Source organism: Tachysurus fulvidraco, chromosome 13 (genome assembly GCF_022655615.1).
Source record: "Tachysurus fulvidraco isolate hzauxx_2018 chromosome 13, HZAU_PFXX_2.0, whole genome shotgun sequence".
Lineage (NCBI taxonomy): Eukaryota > Metazoa > Chordata > Actinopteri > Siluriformes > Bagridae > Tachysurus > Tachysurus fulvidraco.
The window spans coordinates 20,268,270-20,283,994 of record NC_062530.1 but is presented as its reverse complement, the minus strand read 5'-3'; the positions used below and the strand labels follow the sequence as shown (position 1 = coordinate 20,283,994).

Genomic DNA, 15,725 nt, shown 5'->3' with positions numbered 1-15,725 from the left:
TGATTTGATTTGAAATCCTCTTCCAGTACTTAAACCTCTGATTTGCATCACTTTAGGGAAGCAAATAAAATGCAGCAAATGTGAATGTAAACGTGAACAAGAATGTGAATTGTTGCATTGTGTTAGTAAGACCAATGCCCAATAAGAACAAAAGAGCAGCACTTTATGACCGAATTCCCACAATAAAATCGACTCTGTAACTATGGGTTTTTGTTTCTTAAGTGTTTCTTCTCGAGTCCAGGACATGTGAGTACAGCTCCAGTTTTGACTAATCCGAATCAGAAACAGGTTTATTGGCCAAGTGTGTTCACACACACAAGGAATTTGCTTCCAGCTGTTAGTGACTTTTAAAAGTACAAACATAAATAACAATACATTTAATCTTGACTAAAACACATTAAAGATGTGTATCTGTGAACAGTGAACTACTGAAAAATATATTGTGCTAAAGGGATATGGTGCTGAATCAGAATCAGAATCAGAAAGAGCTTTATTGCCAGGCATGTTTTCACATGCGACGAATTTGTTTTAGTGACAGAAATTGAGCATGATGTGGACGTTTCACACTTTCCCCAACATTTTTGAACTTTTCACTATTATTAAAAATGTATTTAAAAGAGATTGAGACACTGATGGTAAATAGTGAGGTGACTAATGTGATTTATTTGCATTTGTCGGTTTTTAGGCTAAATCGGAGTTAAGAAACATTGGTTCCTTCCAGGGGAATCAAAAACAAGACGGACCGGATTTCAGTTGCCCAAATGTCTGTTTACTCCCTTCATCAATGCACTACATCGAGCATTAAATAACAGCATCTGCGCCCTATGTAGTGCACTATGTGCTCATTAACGCATCATTGTGTTATTCAGTCTGAAGTCTGTTTTGTAAGAAGGCAGTCTGTTCATGGCTGGCAATGTTATCCATTTAATACGAGCTTACGTTTATAAATCCAGCCTGCTGAGGTTTTATTCAATGGATGGAATGGGCACGGTGGTCGCGACGCGTCGTTCCCCGTTCGAGCGGCTGGACTTCGATAACGTGGTGCTGAGAAAACTTCCCGTAGAGGAGTCGGAGACCTTCGGAGCGAGGATTGTCCGCGGCGCTTGTTTCTCCAGAGTGAAGCCGCAGCCAGTGCAGAATCCGCGCTTTGTAGCTTTATCCGGTCGCGCCATGGCGCTGCTGGGCCTCAGCGAGGAAGAAGTGATAAATGACCCGCTGGGCGCTGAGTACCTGAGCGGCTCCCGGGTGATGCCAGGCTCCGAGCCCGCTGCGCACTGCTACTGCGGACACCAGTTCGGCAGCTTCGCTGGGCAACTGGGAGACGGAGCTGCCTGCTATCTGGGTGAAGTGAAAGCTCCTGCTGATCAGAGTCCAGAGCTACTAAAGGAAAACCCCAGCAAGCGCTGGGAGATCCAGCTGAAGGGCTCTGGACTCACTCCATACTCCAGGTAGACATCATTTATTCTTTACAAACACACTTCACTAAATTTACATTTCCAGCATTATATTACATTTTATGCAACTAAGCAATTGATGGTTAAGGGCCTTGCTCAGGGGCCCAGCAGTGGCAGCCTGGTGGATGTGGGATTCAAACTCACAACCGTCTGATCGGTAGCCCAACACCTTAACCACCAGGCTACAACATCCCATGTGTTCAGGTTCTCTGTGCAATACATACTGATCCGCATTATAAGTGTTGTCACTTTATACGATGTGCAATATATTCAGTTCAATAACCAAGGCAAATTATAAATTGTATATAAAAGAGTACTCTGATTATTTATTCTTAATTCTTATTTTTTTAACTCCTTATTTGATTCCTTATATAATGTTCTTGATGCTGACTGAGAGTTGGCACATTACATTTCATTTGTATTGTATACGAATACGATAAAGGCCCTAAACTTTCCTTATTCAGTGTAAAAAGTCTCATACCAGACCGATCTTTCTTCAGGCAAGCAGATGGACGTAAAGTTCTGCGCTCCAGCATCCGTGAGTTTCTGTGCAGCGAAGCCGTTTCTGCACTTGGGATCCCTACCACACGTGCTGGCTCTGTAGTCACCTCAGATTCACGGGTCATGAGAGATGTGCTTTACAACGGCAATCCATGCATGGAGAGATGCTCAGTGGTGTTGCGCATTGCTCCCACCTTTATCAGGTCAGCACTGATATCAGGTCTTATGCTGAAAGTATTTACACCTATAAATATATAAAGATTTCTTATTATTTTAAGTGCTAGATGGTGTCCAATTTTTATTAAAATCAGAGACTTTGGTGTCTTGTTTTCCTTGTGTAGGTTTGGTTCGTTTGAGATTTTCAAAGAGGAGGACAAAGTCACCGGTCGGAAGGGACCCAGTTATGGATATAATGAGATACGAACCCAGATGCTGGATTATGTCATTGAAACTTTCTATCCAGAGATCCAACAGAGCCATTTGGACCCAGTGGAAAGGAACACTGCATTCTTTAGGGAGGTATGCTTTACCTAAAAACCTTCATCAAGAGTGGAGTAATAATAAATGCATTAGCTAGTCCACTGGACAAGTAAAAGCTCCAATCCAATTAAATATTAGACATGCTTAATTGACTAGGACTAGTAAATGGTAGCTACACAATTTTATAATTACCGTAAATATGGCAAAACATTGTCTTTCTCATTAACAAGAAGTCAGTACATGTCTTTATTTGATTATAACTTTTTTATTTATTCTCAGTATGTTTAACTGTGATGAGGTTTTTTGCATGGTGTACTAGTTAGAGAGTTAGACAGTATTGTGCAGATCTTTATGTTGCATGGTTTCAACAGTTTTTCTATATGTTCATTGTTCTTGGAAAAAAAAAACACTTACTCCATGTCCACGCTAGTTAATCCAAGTAATAATAAAAACACCTTGCCATCAACTAGATCACATCTTGGCTGAAATAGGAATGTTGTGGGCTTCAGAATGAGTAGTGTGTGCTACTTCCTGTTGTAAGTACTTATTAGTCATATAACAACGTTATTATGAATTGGTGACAATTAACATCAATTGCGGTGCGAATAAAGAAACAACGAGCATTCCTTCACTGGGGCAGCAACGTGTCTGGTATACAGTGGTTTTGTGCCCATACATTTCTCCTATTACTACCACACCAATGAGTTTGACTTAGAGCAGAGGTATTCAACTAAAATTTAAAGAGGTCCAAGTAAGAGAAAATTTCTTGAAGCAAAGGTTCGGAAGATATAATTTCTAACTAGTTAGTGTGATATATATTTCAGTAGCCTAGTGGTTGTTTCAACATCTGCAAGCAATCAATACCTGACTGTCAAATCAAATAAATTCAGTACAATTCAAAAACCTTTTGACAATATTTATTGTCACGTAACATAGAACTGAACATATGTTTGATTGTAGACATAATGTTCTCTCATTAAATAAATTAAAGTAAGGCTACATTTCAAAGTAAGAGAAAATAAATAAAATGTGAAAATTGTGTTTAAAGTGCTTTTATATCCCATTCCCCCACTAAACTTTCCATCTCACTCGTCTGTTTCTCTCCCTTTGTTTTCTACATGTATCGCTATCTTTCTTTCATATGTAACTTTACTCTAATTTTCTCTCATCTGTCTTGCACTGTTGAGTCACAATGTTTACTTCAGGAATGCACAGACTTGATTGGCTGAGTGGTATCACATGGGATGGCTTAACTCGCATGCAATTGTTCTGTGCGTTTCCGCTACCACTGCCGTAAAGATTGCAAAACCTGCGCCGGTTAAAATAGAAGCACCCCGTCAAGTTTTAAAGCATAACCTTTTGTTTTGGCTGTAGGCCCGGGTCCGTATTGGACAGCTTCTGGGTCTGGACTGCGGTCCGCCTGTCAGTGACCTATGGCTTAGACTTTAAGCCTTAGAGCTTTTAAGTGGACGGTGACTGCATTTCAGGGTGGCACAAATAAATTCAGTGCACTGGGGAATGACAGTCACTTCTGATGTGAAGGCACCATTAACTTGTTTAAATAAAAGCGATCAAATTATTATTATTATTTTTAATGGAAAATCTAAAAGGACATACTAGCAGTGCAGTTATTGTGACTCTACTGTGACTTTATTGTGTTCTCATGAAAAGCAATACAGTCTGCAGCTTGCATGTGTATGTGGTTTAACCTGTGTGATTGTGGGATTGTACAAAATCTCCTCAACAAAATCTCCTTAATAATTCATAGTAGTTTCTATATAATTTGCTTTGGAACAAAGCACATAATACTAAGCTGAGACTTTTAAGGTTTATTCTTTATTTTTAAATCTTTATTTACATTATTTTTAATGATTAGGTATTATTTGTGCTTATTCATGGTTTTCTCTCTCTTGTAGCTGATGATGAGAACAGCCAGACTTGTGGCCCAATGGCAGTGTGTGGGATTCTGTCATGGAGTTCTCAATACTGATAATATGAGTATACTGGGGCTTACACTGGACTATGGACCATTTGGCTTCATGGACCGGTACGGTCTTACACACAGTCAGTGCTATCAGTGCTACATGAAAGTCTTTGAAATCATCATTTTAAATAAACTTTTTTATTAGATAAGATTCTGAAGATTTTGTTCAGGGTTTCTGATGGCTGTTTGTCACAGAAAAAACCCTGAAAATAATCTGGTGAATTTGACAATAATTCGACTTAGTTTCCTTAAGCTTGTTCTGGGCACATGCATTCTGTTGATCGGGATCCATGCAGCCTGCAGCAGAATGTTAATGTCATTCTCTGTTTTTTCTTCTAAAGCTTTGACCCAGAGTTCATATGCAACGCCTCTGATAATTCTGGCCGTTACTCATATCAATCTCAGCCAGAAATCTGTCGCTGGAACCTGGCTCGGCTAGCAGAAGCTTTGAACCCAGATCTGCCTTCGGACCGGGCACAGGCTGTGTTGGAGGAGTACACGCCCCTCTTCAACATGTTCTACTTGTGCAACATGAGAAGGAAACTGGGCTTGCTGAGGAAAGAGGAACCAGAGGATGAAATGCTCATCACAAACCTAATGCAGACAATGCACAACACGGGTACAAGGCTTAAACTTCTTTTATCACGAGATTCCAAAAGACCTGGATGACTTTAAGCTATGTATTTTTAGAAGCAGAATATCCTGGACTGTTTTCTATACCGAACGACTTTCCGTTGTTCTGTGTAAATTTTCAGGTGCCGACTTCACCAACACCTTTCGCTGTTTGAGTCAGATCTCAAGCCCCACAGAAGGAGAGGCAGCGGGCGACGATGACGCTGTCAAACAGGCCACAGAGCTTCTCCTGCAGCAATGTGCCTCTCTAGAGGAGCTAAAGTTTGCCAGCAAACCTAGTATGGACCCACGGTAAGGCAGTTTTCATCTTCTATATTCTCTATATATTTCTGTTTTTCACCTTGTATTATGTATTGAGACATTTTCTGCCCAAAGCTTTGTTTCAATAATGACTTTTAGGAAATTACTATTGAGTAAGTAATATTTTAAAATAGTATGGTCAAAAGTTTTATTTTTGATCCTCCAGCAGAAATCGAAGCAGCACTCACTTTATAGCCAAGTGGCTAGCTGGTTAGCTAACTTATATTGATTTATATGTTACTGTTAAAGGTGCTTCAGGTAAATTGGTGTCTTCTCTTCCTTTTCATCTTCTGATGATGTCACTAACTACTAAATATTAGCACTCTTGCAATTGCTCACTGTTTGACCAATCAAATTAGTTGAACCAGAAATAAACATTATATAATTAGTTATAATTTGTACATTAGAAACATTAGAAACATTTTTAAGGAAAGTGTCAGATTTTAAGAAGAATTCTAAATCTGATTTTAACCCCGATTTACAAACCAAAGTAAACTTTTAGGCTGTATAAAAATGCATTTGCAGCAGTGATCTGAGTACAAACTGTGTTAATTTATGGATATGTGACTGATTTTACAGTTTATTTTTTCTTCTGTCACAAACTTAAGTTTTGATTCCCTAGTCTAGAGAGGGTGCTTATATTTCTGTGGAATAATTGGACTAAGTAAGTGGAGCTAGATTTATATTTAATATGGTGTTTCCTCCCTGTTTTAGAAAGGAATAGTAAGTACAAGTATAGTATGTGATCTTTGTTTGTTTTTTTCTTCTTTTGTTTACTTTTATTCATATCCTCATTTGAAGGATTCATTTTAGAAGCATTATGTGGTTTCACTTAGCTGTTATTTTCCCACAGTGAGCTCTCTATGCTGCTCTCCTTGGCTCAGAGTAACTCTGCGCTGTTCGGCATGTTGTCAGATCGGAGGACATTGGCCCGGGAGCTGGAGAAGCTGTCTAGGTTAAAGGATCTGCTGGAAAGCACAGAAACAGACCTGAAGGCAAAGCAGACAGAGGCATGGACCTGCTGGATTAAACAGTACAGGTGCGGATAGGGATGAGGCGTTCAGTATGCAATCATACAGAGCCACTGTGCTAGGCAACGACAGGTTCCTTGGAAACCTAAGTGATAAAGCACTCCGGGGTTTTATTAGGTTCAACAGATGGTAGAAAGCTAGAACAAACATGATGGAAGTGTTTGTAGTCCCTTGAGAACATTTGTCAAAACACCCTCTTAGAGACTGTATTATTATTATTATTATTATTATTATTATTATTATTATTATTATTATTATTATATTTCCCAGAAATAAGGATTTTTTTTTTGCTATAAACAGACTAGAATTTAGGAATAGCCTCTGCATTTAATAATGATGCTTTTGCTTGTCCACAGGCAGCGTCTTGCTCGTGAGTGTGAGGGAGAGTGTGATGTAAAGGCAGTGCAGGAGGAGAGAGTGCGTGTGATGGACAGCACCAATCCTCGTGTTGTGCTTCGAAATTACATCGCCCAGAATGCAATAGAAGCAGCTGAGAATGGCGACTTCTCTGAGGTTAATTTGTGACTACATTCAATTTTACACGATCAAGTCTTAAATAAGTGTATTCTTCCAAACTGAAAAAAAAATCCTCTGATGTTCTGTCATCAGGTTCAGAGAGTACTGAAAGTGCTGGAGAAGCCGTTTTGCATGCAGGAGGGCTTGGAGCTGCCAGGCCGCACGGTAGGACGACGGTCAGAGGAGGCACAAGAGAGCGATGAAGACGAGGGGCAAAGAGAGGCTGAGGGGGGTGTTACAGGAGCAGAGAGCAAAGTTATTGTGTCTTATGACAGTAAGCCCCCAGCATGGGCTACTAAAATCTGTGTCACATGATCATCCTAAAACCTTCAGGACAAGTAGCCCAGAGATTCCCTCTCTGGGTGTCTGTCTGTGAAGGCTATTTGAGGTACTAAACTCGTGTTAACCAGTTTAAGAATATATAGAATATATTTTTAAAAAAAAACAAAGGTTAATTTCCTATGAAACTGAAAATGCGATTTTGCATATTTTTATTTTCTATATATTTTACTGGTTATAAATGATGACTTAGACCACCAGTCTAAGTGACCGGTCTTAGTCGGAAAGACGGGTTTTAGTGCAGTTTAAACCAAAAATTATGTGGACTAATGTGAGAGAGATTCTATTTTCATATGTAATTTGTGTGTGCATGTGTGTGTGAGTGAGAGAGCAAGTGAGCAAAAGTCTAAACGCACAAATAAGTGAGCAGATATGATTCAAAATATAAGCGCACAATTAAGTGCAACTAATGCTTACAACAAATTACGTCTGTAGTATTCGAATGCAATCAAGTTATTAATAAATAATAATACGCAAATCATCATATGCTGGAATAAAAGGTTTGTGGTGTCATACATTAAACAAATTTAGCATATGCCAGAATGTTGTTCTTATGGTTTCAGGACTGATGGAAACTGATGAAAATGGTGTAATAAGTATGTATTATAAGTATGTAGCATTTAGATTTAATAAACTGTATTAAAAAAAATCATTTGCCAAAGACAATGGTGTTCATGTTCTTTGTATTATTTTATGAGCTATCAAATTAGTTTCATCTGTGATTCTTCAACGGTTTATACTTCTGAGGTTTACCTGATATGTGCAGGAACTACGACATTTACTAAATTGTACTAAATAAATAAAATGTCATTGTGTCACGGTCAGTGCAGTAGTGTTTTCTGCATGTTTGTAGTGTTGCTCTTTGTACATGTGTAAATTAACAGGATCATTGTACATGCATCTGTACCTCAACCGAGCATCTGAAAACATGTCCTGTTTGATTCAAATATTTCTTTTCTTAATTTATGGTATACAAAAATGTAATTTAATGATTTAAGTATTAAGTATCTTTTGTTAAAAGAAAGGAATAATATTACAGATGATGACTTTTGAACACAATCAACGTGTGAACACATTATGTTTCAGTGCAAAAAAAAAAAAAGGAATGTCTGTGCCTCAAGGTCTGCAGGTTGGAGCCTGTTACCAAAGGCCTGCTTTTTTGTACACAACCTACAAAGCTAGACAAGGAGAAAGTGCTTTAAACAGTTACAGAGAAAGAGATTTCTTCCTTTTTTTTAACTGATTGAACCGGGGTCTCCAATGACATGGGGTTATATCATTTAATAACTATTCTCCATATATTACAATGCAATGTAAAAATAAAAAAAAATATATGATAAAAAATCTACAAAAAATGAACAAAATTAAAGTTCTGCTGATCGTAAATAAATAAATACATTTCATGTCAATTATTATTATTATTATTATTATTAATTTATTTATTTATTTATTTATTTATTTATTTATTTTCCATTCAGTAAAAACTCAGTATAATTAATTTTACCTAGAAAAAGTGTAAGTAGCGCAGTTTTATGGATGAATCTAAATCTATGGTCCAATGGTACAGGACATTTTGTTGATGGCATGACACCAGAGAAAAGGAACAGTGCTGACGTAGTGTACACGTTATACACGTGCTGTGTAGGACGCCAGTGTGGATGTTGGCCACGGGGACGCGCACAGTGGGCGGGTTCCTGTACCTGCTCACGGCGCAGGCGCGGCTCGGCTTTTCCCAGGTATTCTCACTCATAGGTGTGTCGAAGAACTTGCCAATAACTGTGGCTGTATGTGAAAGAAACAATAACCTTTTTATTTTAATTATTAAAACATTTTCAGCAAACTATGACCCAACGCTCGAGACCTGGTTATTATCGTCAGGAAGTGAACAAAACCATTTGGGAAGTACCTGAAAGATACAAAGATTTAAAACCGGTTGGGACTGGGGCTTATGGTACAGTATGGTGAGTGGGTTTCAGCTTCAACATCACATTATTCGAACCCAATGTATTACCTTTATTGACCTGTTTCAAGTGTGTTCGAAGGATTGTACGCGTTAGCGCTGTTAAAGTACACAATGGCTTTGCTGTCTGGTACAACATGGTTTCAGAGTTTTCATAGCATGGTATAAAAGAGGTCCTCATTTCCTGTTTCGATACTGTGTTCAAAGCCAATCACCCACTTCTGTCCTGTCCTGTCCTGGCCTGTCCTGGCCTGTAAGAAATGCCAGTGAAATTAAATACCACACAGTCTATTAATAAAACTATTCTTTAACCTATTTTGTGTTTTACAACCTTAAAAAACCTCCCACACACCTTATATAATGTTAATATATAATTCACAGTACAGTCCTGATTGCTGACTTTGATGAGAAACAAAATGACTTGTTTGGGTTTCCAGAGAGCTCCTTATTTATTTATTTATTTATTTATTTATTTATTTATAAATAACACGCCCTTTCTTTTAAAATGCATGCACACCTTTAATTGAATGAATAAAAATGTATTTTATGATCCTAGCTCTGCTCAGGACCGCAGAACTGGGACAAAGGTAGCTATCAAGAAGCTCCTTCGGCCTTTCCAGTCAGAGCTTTTTGCTAAGAGGGCTTACCGGGAACTCAGACTTCTTAAACACATGAAACATGACAATGTGAGTAACCCAAGTATCCGTATTGTATAGTGTGCCTGTTTTGCTTTCATATGAACTCGCAACTCTGCTTTATTTTGTAGGTTATTGGACTGCTGAATGTTTTCACCGCAGACCTGTCACTGGACCGATTCCAAGACTTGTAAGCTTATTTAATCCTTCCTTCAATCTGTTTTTTTTTTTTTTTTAATCTGATGTATGATTATGAGTGCATTGTCTCATTGCTGCTTGTTTTTTTTAAATTCATTTTGTTTTGAGCTTGATTTCTCAAGAACTCATTCAAGCATTTTATTTTCCAAGTACAACTTGACGTGACATACAGCTAAGTACGGTGACCCATACTCAGAATTCGTTCTCTGCATTTGACCCATCTATGTGCACACACATAGCAGTGAACACACACACCGTGAACACACACCCGGAGCAGTGGGCAGATATTTATGCTGCGGCGCCTGGGGAGCAGTTGGGGAGTTCGGTGCCTTGCTCAAGGGCACCTCAGTCGTGGCCGGCCCGAGACTCGAACCCAAACCTTAGGATTACGAGTCAGACTCTCTAACCATTAGGCCATGACTTGCCCCCCCCCCCCCCCCTTTAAACTTTAATACAACTGTAGAAAATATCCAAATATTTGTCTGTTTCTTTCTTTCTCTTTCATGCTCAGTTACCTCGTGATGCCCTTTATGGGTACTGATCTTGGAAAACTTATGAAAACAGAGAAGCTTTCAGAAGACAGAGTTCAATATCTTGTCTACCAGATTCTGAGAGGACTAAAGGTGTGTCTTATATATATTTTTCCCTTTCTTTTACACACACCTAGACAAACAGACTTGTACATTATCTTCTCTCATTCACAGTATATCCATGCTGCTGGTATCATTCATAGGGTAAGCTGCATATATTTCCATATACTGCTACATACCAGTGAAGTAATAATGCATGGTTGCTCAATGATTATTGTTGTAACGTACAGGATCTCAAGCCAGGCAATTTAGCCATCAATGAAGAATGTGAACTCAAGGTAACACAGCATATCACATGCGCTTCGTGTCTGATCTACATTACAGCAGATGGTAATGATCCTTATATATTTCTATGCATTTTTTCATACATTAGATCCTGGATTTTGGTTTGGCGCGTCAGGCGGATATTGAGATGACAGGATATGTTGTAACTCGCTGGTACAGAGCCCCTGAGGTCATCCTCAGCTGGATGCATTACACACAGACTGGTGAGTCATGTATTTATGAAGGTATGGTGCTTTTCTTAGGTCAGCCTTTTAATTGATTTTATGATCTTCAGTCTGAGATCACAGACTTTCAGACTGGATATGAATCATGCAAACCTTATCCAAGTGCATTCAACTTACCATAGAATTGGGAAGTTGAAATGCAGAATTAAGGAATTTACATCTTCTCTGCTTTCAAGCTACAAATTAGGGGGGGAAACGTATACCCTCATATACCAAGCTTGTCAGCTAAGTATATTCTCCTCCTTAAAACAGTGTACTATGTTGTCAGTGTTGTAGCATTAACGAGTGAATATATCACATACTAGTATATACAGAAGAACTCCTTTAAAGTTAGGATGTGTTGCTTTGTTTACAGTTCATGCTGATTTGACCTTAATTGAATCCAGAGATGTTCCCATGCCAGCTGTGAGATATAATCTCTCTAGCAGGTCCTACTTGATCCTCTGGTACAGTGGGAAGTGCCAGGTACAGCAATAACAGGAGCTGAAGCACATGAAAAGCACTTGTTTATGCTCCAGCCCTTCCGGCTGTCCTTTAAACCTTAATTAAATCAGTTCTATACATCTTGATTAAATTACTGTTGGAGTCTACCAGCAAATGCTCAGACATAGTATGTCAAATTGTTTTATCAATCATACTTCACTTTATTTATATATCTTGCACCTTGTGTTTTCTTGACAGGCACACAAACAAACCAATAATTATCAAGAGTATGAGGCTCCGTAGATTACGTTTCTTCTTACATGTCACATACACACAAACACAGAGTATCTGGCATGTTAAATTTCAATCAGTTATCTAAAAGAAAATCAGGTATCTGGAACTGATTGCTTTTACACAACTAATATGGCACAAACTATGGTTGCAAGATTGTCACATTTGGACGAAACACAACAAACTTGTTTAACTACCAAGAATGGTTTCTATCAACACCTCTGCAATCAATAACAAATACATCTGTTTGTAATGAGTAAACCAAACACTTTACCTTGACATTTTACCTTGCCAATAATATAATACCTGCCAAAACAATGAAAAATGTAGGATTAAAATGTCATTTCTGAGGTTATGTTTACTTTTAGTTATATTTCAAACAATAAGGTATTGGTTTGCTGAGTTTTAGTGAAAACCAACAGGAAAAATCATGATATTTTGTAAACCGTGTTCCAGCATGAACAAATTGTACAAAGCCAATATTTGGGCCAGGACCCACCTACCATTAGCCCACAATGCATCACACTCGCTCTAATCATCTATCTGTGCTCAAGCACTACATCTTTTAGGTAATACAGAAGGCACGTATCAAGGCTCTTTTCTGTTTTGGCACCTCACTGGTGGAATGAAGACAACTGAGTCACTGCTGTCTTCATATAATGACTAAAGACTAACCTTTTCTTGTTTAGGAAATCTATGGGTGTGTTTGTTTGTTTGTTTGTTTTCCCGAAACCATACTAACATCCCTAAATTGGGATTTTAGTCTGACAGTACATAGTCTCTGACCTGGTGGAAATTTATGGAGGCTATAAATTGTTAAAGCATATCTCTTGCTTTCTTTTCAGTGGACATCTGGTCTGTTGGCTGTATCATGGCAGAGATGCTTATTGGAAAACCGCTGTTCAAAGGACATGATCGTATCCTTCCCTCCTACATACAGTACAGTGTATATACTGTAACACTGTCAGACATCACTACAGAATGCCTCTGGAAGGGCTTTATTAGATATATTACTAGAAGATACAAGTAGCTATTGTGCTTAAATGTGTTGATCCTGTGCACCATATTTCCTTGTCACATGATGTTTTATTTTTGACCCTTGACCGTGTTGCCTCAGACCTGGATCAACTGACTGAGATAATGAAAATCACTGGAACTCCTACACAAGAATTCATCTCCAAATTACAATCCCAGGATGTGAGATACATTTCATTCAGTAATTCCATGTAGGATCAGCAGAAAATGCCTTTTATTCCTGAGTTGCATATTTACAGAGAAACCCCATATTTCATATATTTTAGGCTAAAAACTACATTCAGAAGATGCCCAAACTTAGGAAGAGAGATCTTCAGATTTTAATGCCTGACACCAACCCTCAAGGTACAAGCTCTGATTTATTTATTTTTTTTACATATCCAGACACTGTTCATTTCTCCACCGCTTTTTAATAAGTAGCGTTTATTTCTGGCAAGCTAGGAACGCCTGTTTGATGTTACTGTGGTTAGATGCTGGCAAACAGACAAAAAACACAATTACTATACTTGTCTCTACTATAGAACATGTAGAATACTATGGCATCATTCCAAGCTAATAACATAGTTAAAATAAAAGATTTTAGGAATAATTCAAGGAAGATTTAAATTTTATTTGTTGTTTTCAAAAGAAAAAATGATGGATGGGTAAGACAGTCTGTAAGCTTCTGTAAACTTAGACAGTTTTTCTGCACATTTATTATTTAATAAATATATAAACATTATATTTTACATATTAAATTTAAGGCAAATTAAAGAAAGATTATTTGCCTTTGGTCACTCAATGTGTGGTTTTTGTGTGTGTGTGTGTGTGTGTATTTGGAATGTAATCTTTAAATGCTGTTTTTTACTTTTTCAGTTTGTAACCAGATTTAAAATGCTTTTCTTGTGATTTAGATATGTACTAAACATCATGGCCACCACACTTAAATTTGTATATTCTTTAAGCTCTCTAGATGAAGATTTTATTGTTGTCATAACGTAAATATATGTGATTATATTACCTGCAGCAATTGCTGTGTTAGAGTCCATGTTGTTGCTGGACCCAGAAAGCAGAGTGACAGCAGCTCAGGGTTTGGCGCTGCCCTACTTCTCTGAGTTTCGTGAGCCTGAGGAGGAGACTGAAGCTCCACCATATGATCACTCACTGGACAATGCTGAGCAGTCCCTTGAGCAATGGAAAAGTAAGTGGACTTTAATTTAATGCATGGGGTATCCTTTGTTAACAGTGAAGCCAGTTCACTGCTTACAACTTGCACAGTGCCTTTGATTTAGTATACTTTCATACTGTATAAATAATCAATTATTTATACAGCATGAAAGTAATCATTAGGACATACTGTAGGTACTTCACTATACATGAAGCATGAAAGATAAAATTCACCTTCACTGGTGACTGTTAAATCTAACTGATTTAAAAAAAATAAATAATACAGGCTCAGATCGTAGTGTCTAAAAGCAGACAGTAGAGGTGGCAGAGATGGGTTGATATAGTAGAGGTGGCAGAGATGGGACGATTCCAGAAAAAATGGTGGATCGGATATTATGGAAGACGATATGTTGAATATCGGATCGTGTAACAAATGGGAAACATTAGAATTGGATTTGGAAAAAAATTGGATTTGTTTTACTGGAAAGCAGAAATGTAAACATTCAAAGAGACTTGACTTGTTTATACTTTATTAAAATGGATTATATTTATATTGTATTATGTGATTTTGTGTTAAAGTTAAAGGTAGTTTTTCAAGTAAACAATAATGAATGGGTATCGGTATCAACTGCTACTCAAGTTTTCAGTATTGTTATTGCAAAAGAAAGAGTGGTATCATGAATTCTCTACTGTTCATTGTATGTTGGAATCATGCTATAGTTCACAGATTTTAAGGCCCATTATCAATCTTTATTCAGTAGTTTACTTTTTAAATTATAAACCTCTGTTATTGTAGATGTTAAAATTATATGTAGTAACTTACTAATACCCGATAATTCATATTACATTTTTTTTACATCTGTCTCTCTCTGATCCATTCCATCCTTCTGTTCAGGACTCACTTTTAGCGAGATTCTTACCTTCCACCCTCCGCCACTGGGGCCAGTGCCAAAAGAGACATCACTCTGAGCAGAACCTTTCCGCATTAAACATCTCAAACCAAGTGTGCCATAGCTTGATTTATGTGACCTATGGTATTGTGTGTTTGTATACAGTATATAAATTATATATAATTATTCGGTATATAAAATATACTTTATGAACTTTACATTATGTGTTTCAGTTAGTACTGCTGTGTTGGTGGTCAGTCATAAACAATTCCAATCACATGCCTTTATTAGGACACAACGTATTCATGTATATAATGGAACACGAAGATTATATATAATCATTTCTTTTAGCAAGTGTCTATAATTCTGTGGTCTGCTGTGGTCCGTGGACACATTTGAGTCCAGTGATATTTGAGTCTATGCATATGTTAAACTAAATATCTTTTTTATGAATATAATTATTTTTGAAAATACATTTGCTACAGCTGATTGTAACCAAACTTCTGCTTTTTTGCAATAAAGACAATTTGGTTTATGTAAATTATTTATTTTTTATATCCTTGTTTTGAGTTTATATGAGTGCACATCATCTTCTTTCGGCTTTTCCCTTCAGGGGTCACCAGAGCGAATCATCTTTCCCCACCTATCCCTAACTTCTGCATCCTCAACACTAGCACCCACTAGCTTCATATCCTCATTAATTACATCCATATACCTCCTCTTTGGCCTTCCTCTTTGCCTCCTGCCTGGCAGCTCCATGTCCGACATTCTCCTACTCACTCTTCCTCCTCTGAACATGTCCAAACCATC

At 37.7% G+C, this 15,725-nt stretch overlaps 2 protein-coding genes across 2 annotated transcripts; both read left to right on the top strand.

Annotated features, from left to right (window-relative positions):
- Window positions 1-645: 645 nt before the first annotated feature.
- On the top strand, window positions 646-7,904 carry selenoo1 (selenoprotein O1). The gene is made up of 9 exons (XM_027161831.2): window positions 646-1,448; window positions 1,955-2,158; window positions 2,297-2,474; window positions 4,352-4,482; window positions 4,761-5,038; window positions 5,175-5,343; window positions 6,206-6,391; window positions 6,740-6,896; window positions 6,993-7,904. The coding sequence occupies exons 1-9, from the start codon at window positions 904-906 to the stop codon at window positions 7,221-7,223; spliced, it is 2,079 nt and encodes a 692-aa protein (XP_027017632.2). The 5' UTR covers window positions 646-903; the 3' UTR covers window positions 7,224-7,904.
- A 913-nt stretch (window positions 7,905-8,817) lies between these two features.
- On the top strand, window positions 8,818-15,459 carry mapk12a (mitogen-activated protein kinase 12a). The gene is made up of 13 exons (XM_027162064.2): window positions 8,818-8,974; window positions 9,075-9,199; window positions 9,755-9,884; window positions 9,965-10,023; window positions 10,543-10,654; window positions 10,736-10,765; window positions 10,852-10,899; window positions 10,995-11,109; window positions 12,690-12,761; window positions 12,962-13,041; window positions 13,146-13,224; window positions 13,886-14,059; window positions 14,921-15,459. Exons 1-13 carry the CDS (start codon window positions 8,897-8,899, stop codon window positions 14,992-14,994), a joined length of 1,176 nt encoding a protein of 391 aa, XP_027017865.2. The 5' UTR covers window positions 8,818-8,896; the 3' UTR covers window positions 14,995-15,459.
- Window positions 15,460-15,725: the final 266 nt, after the last annotated feature.

Excerpts from the sequence above, each read along its gene's own strand:
- mapk12a (XM_027162064.2), top strand. The coding sequence starts at position 8,897 with ATGTTGGCCACGGGGACGCGCACAGTGGGCGGGTTCCTGTACCTGCTC. Across the intron at positions 9,200-9,754 it reads GGGGCTTATGGTACAGTATG|CTCTGCTCAGGACCGCAGAA; the intron begins GTGAGTGGGTTT and ends TTATGATCCTAG. Across the intron at positions 13,225-13,885 it reads GCCTGACACCAACCCTCAAG|CAATTGCTGTGTTAGAGTCC; the intron begins GTACAAGCTCTG and ends TATTACCTGCAG.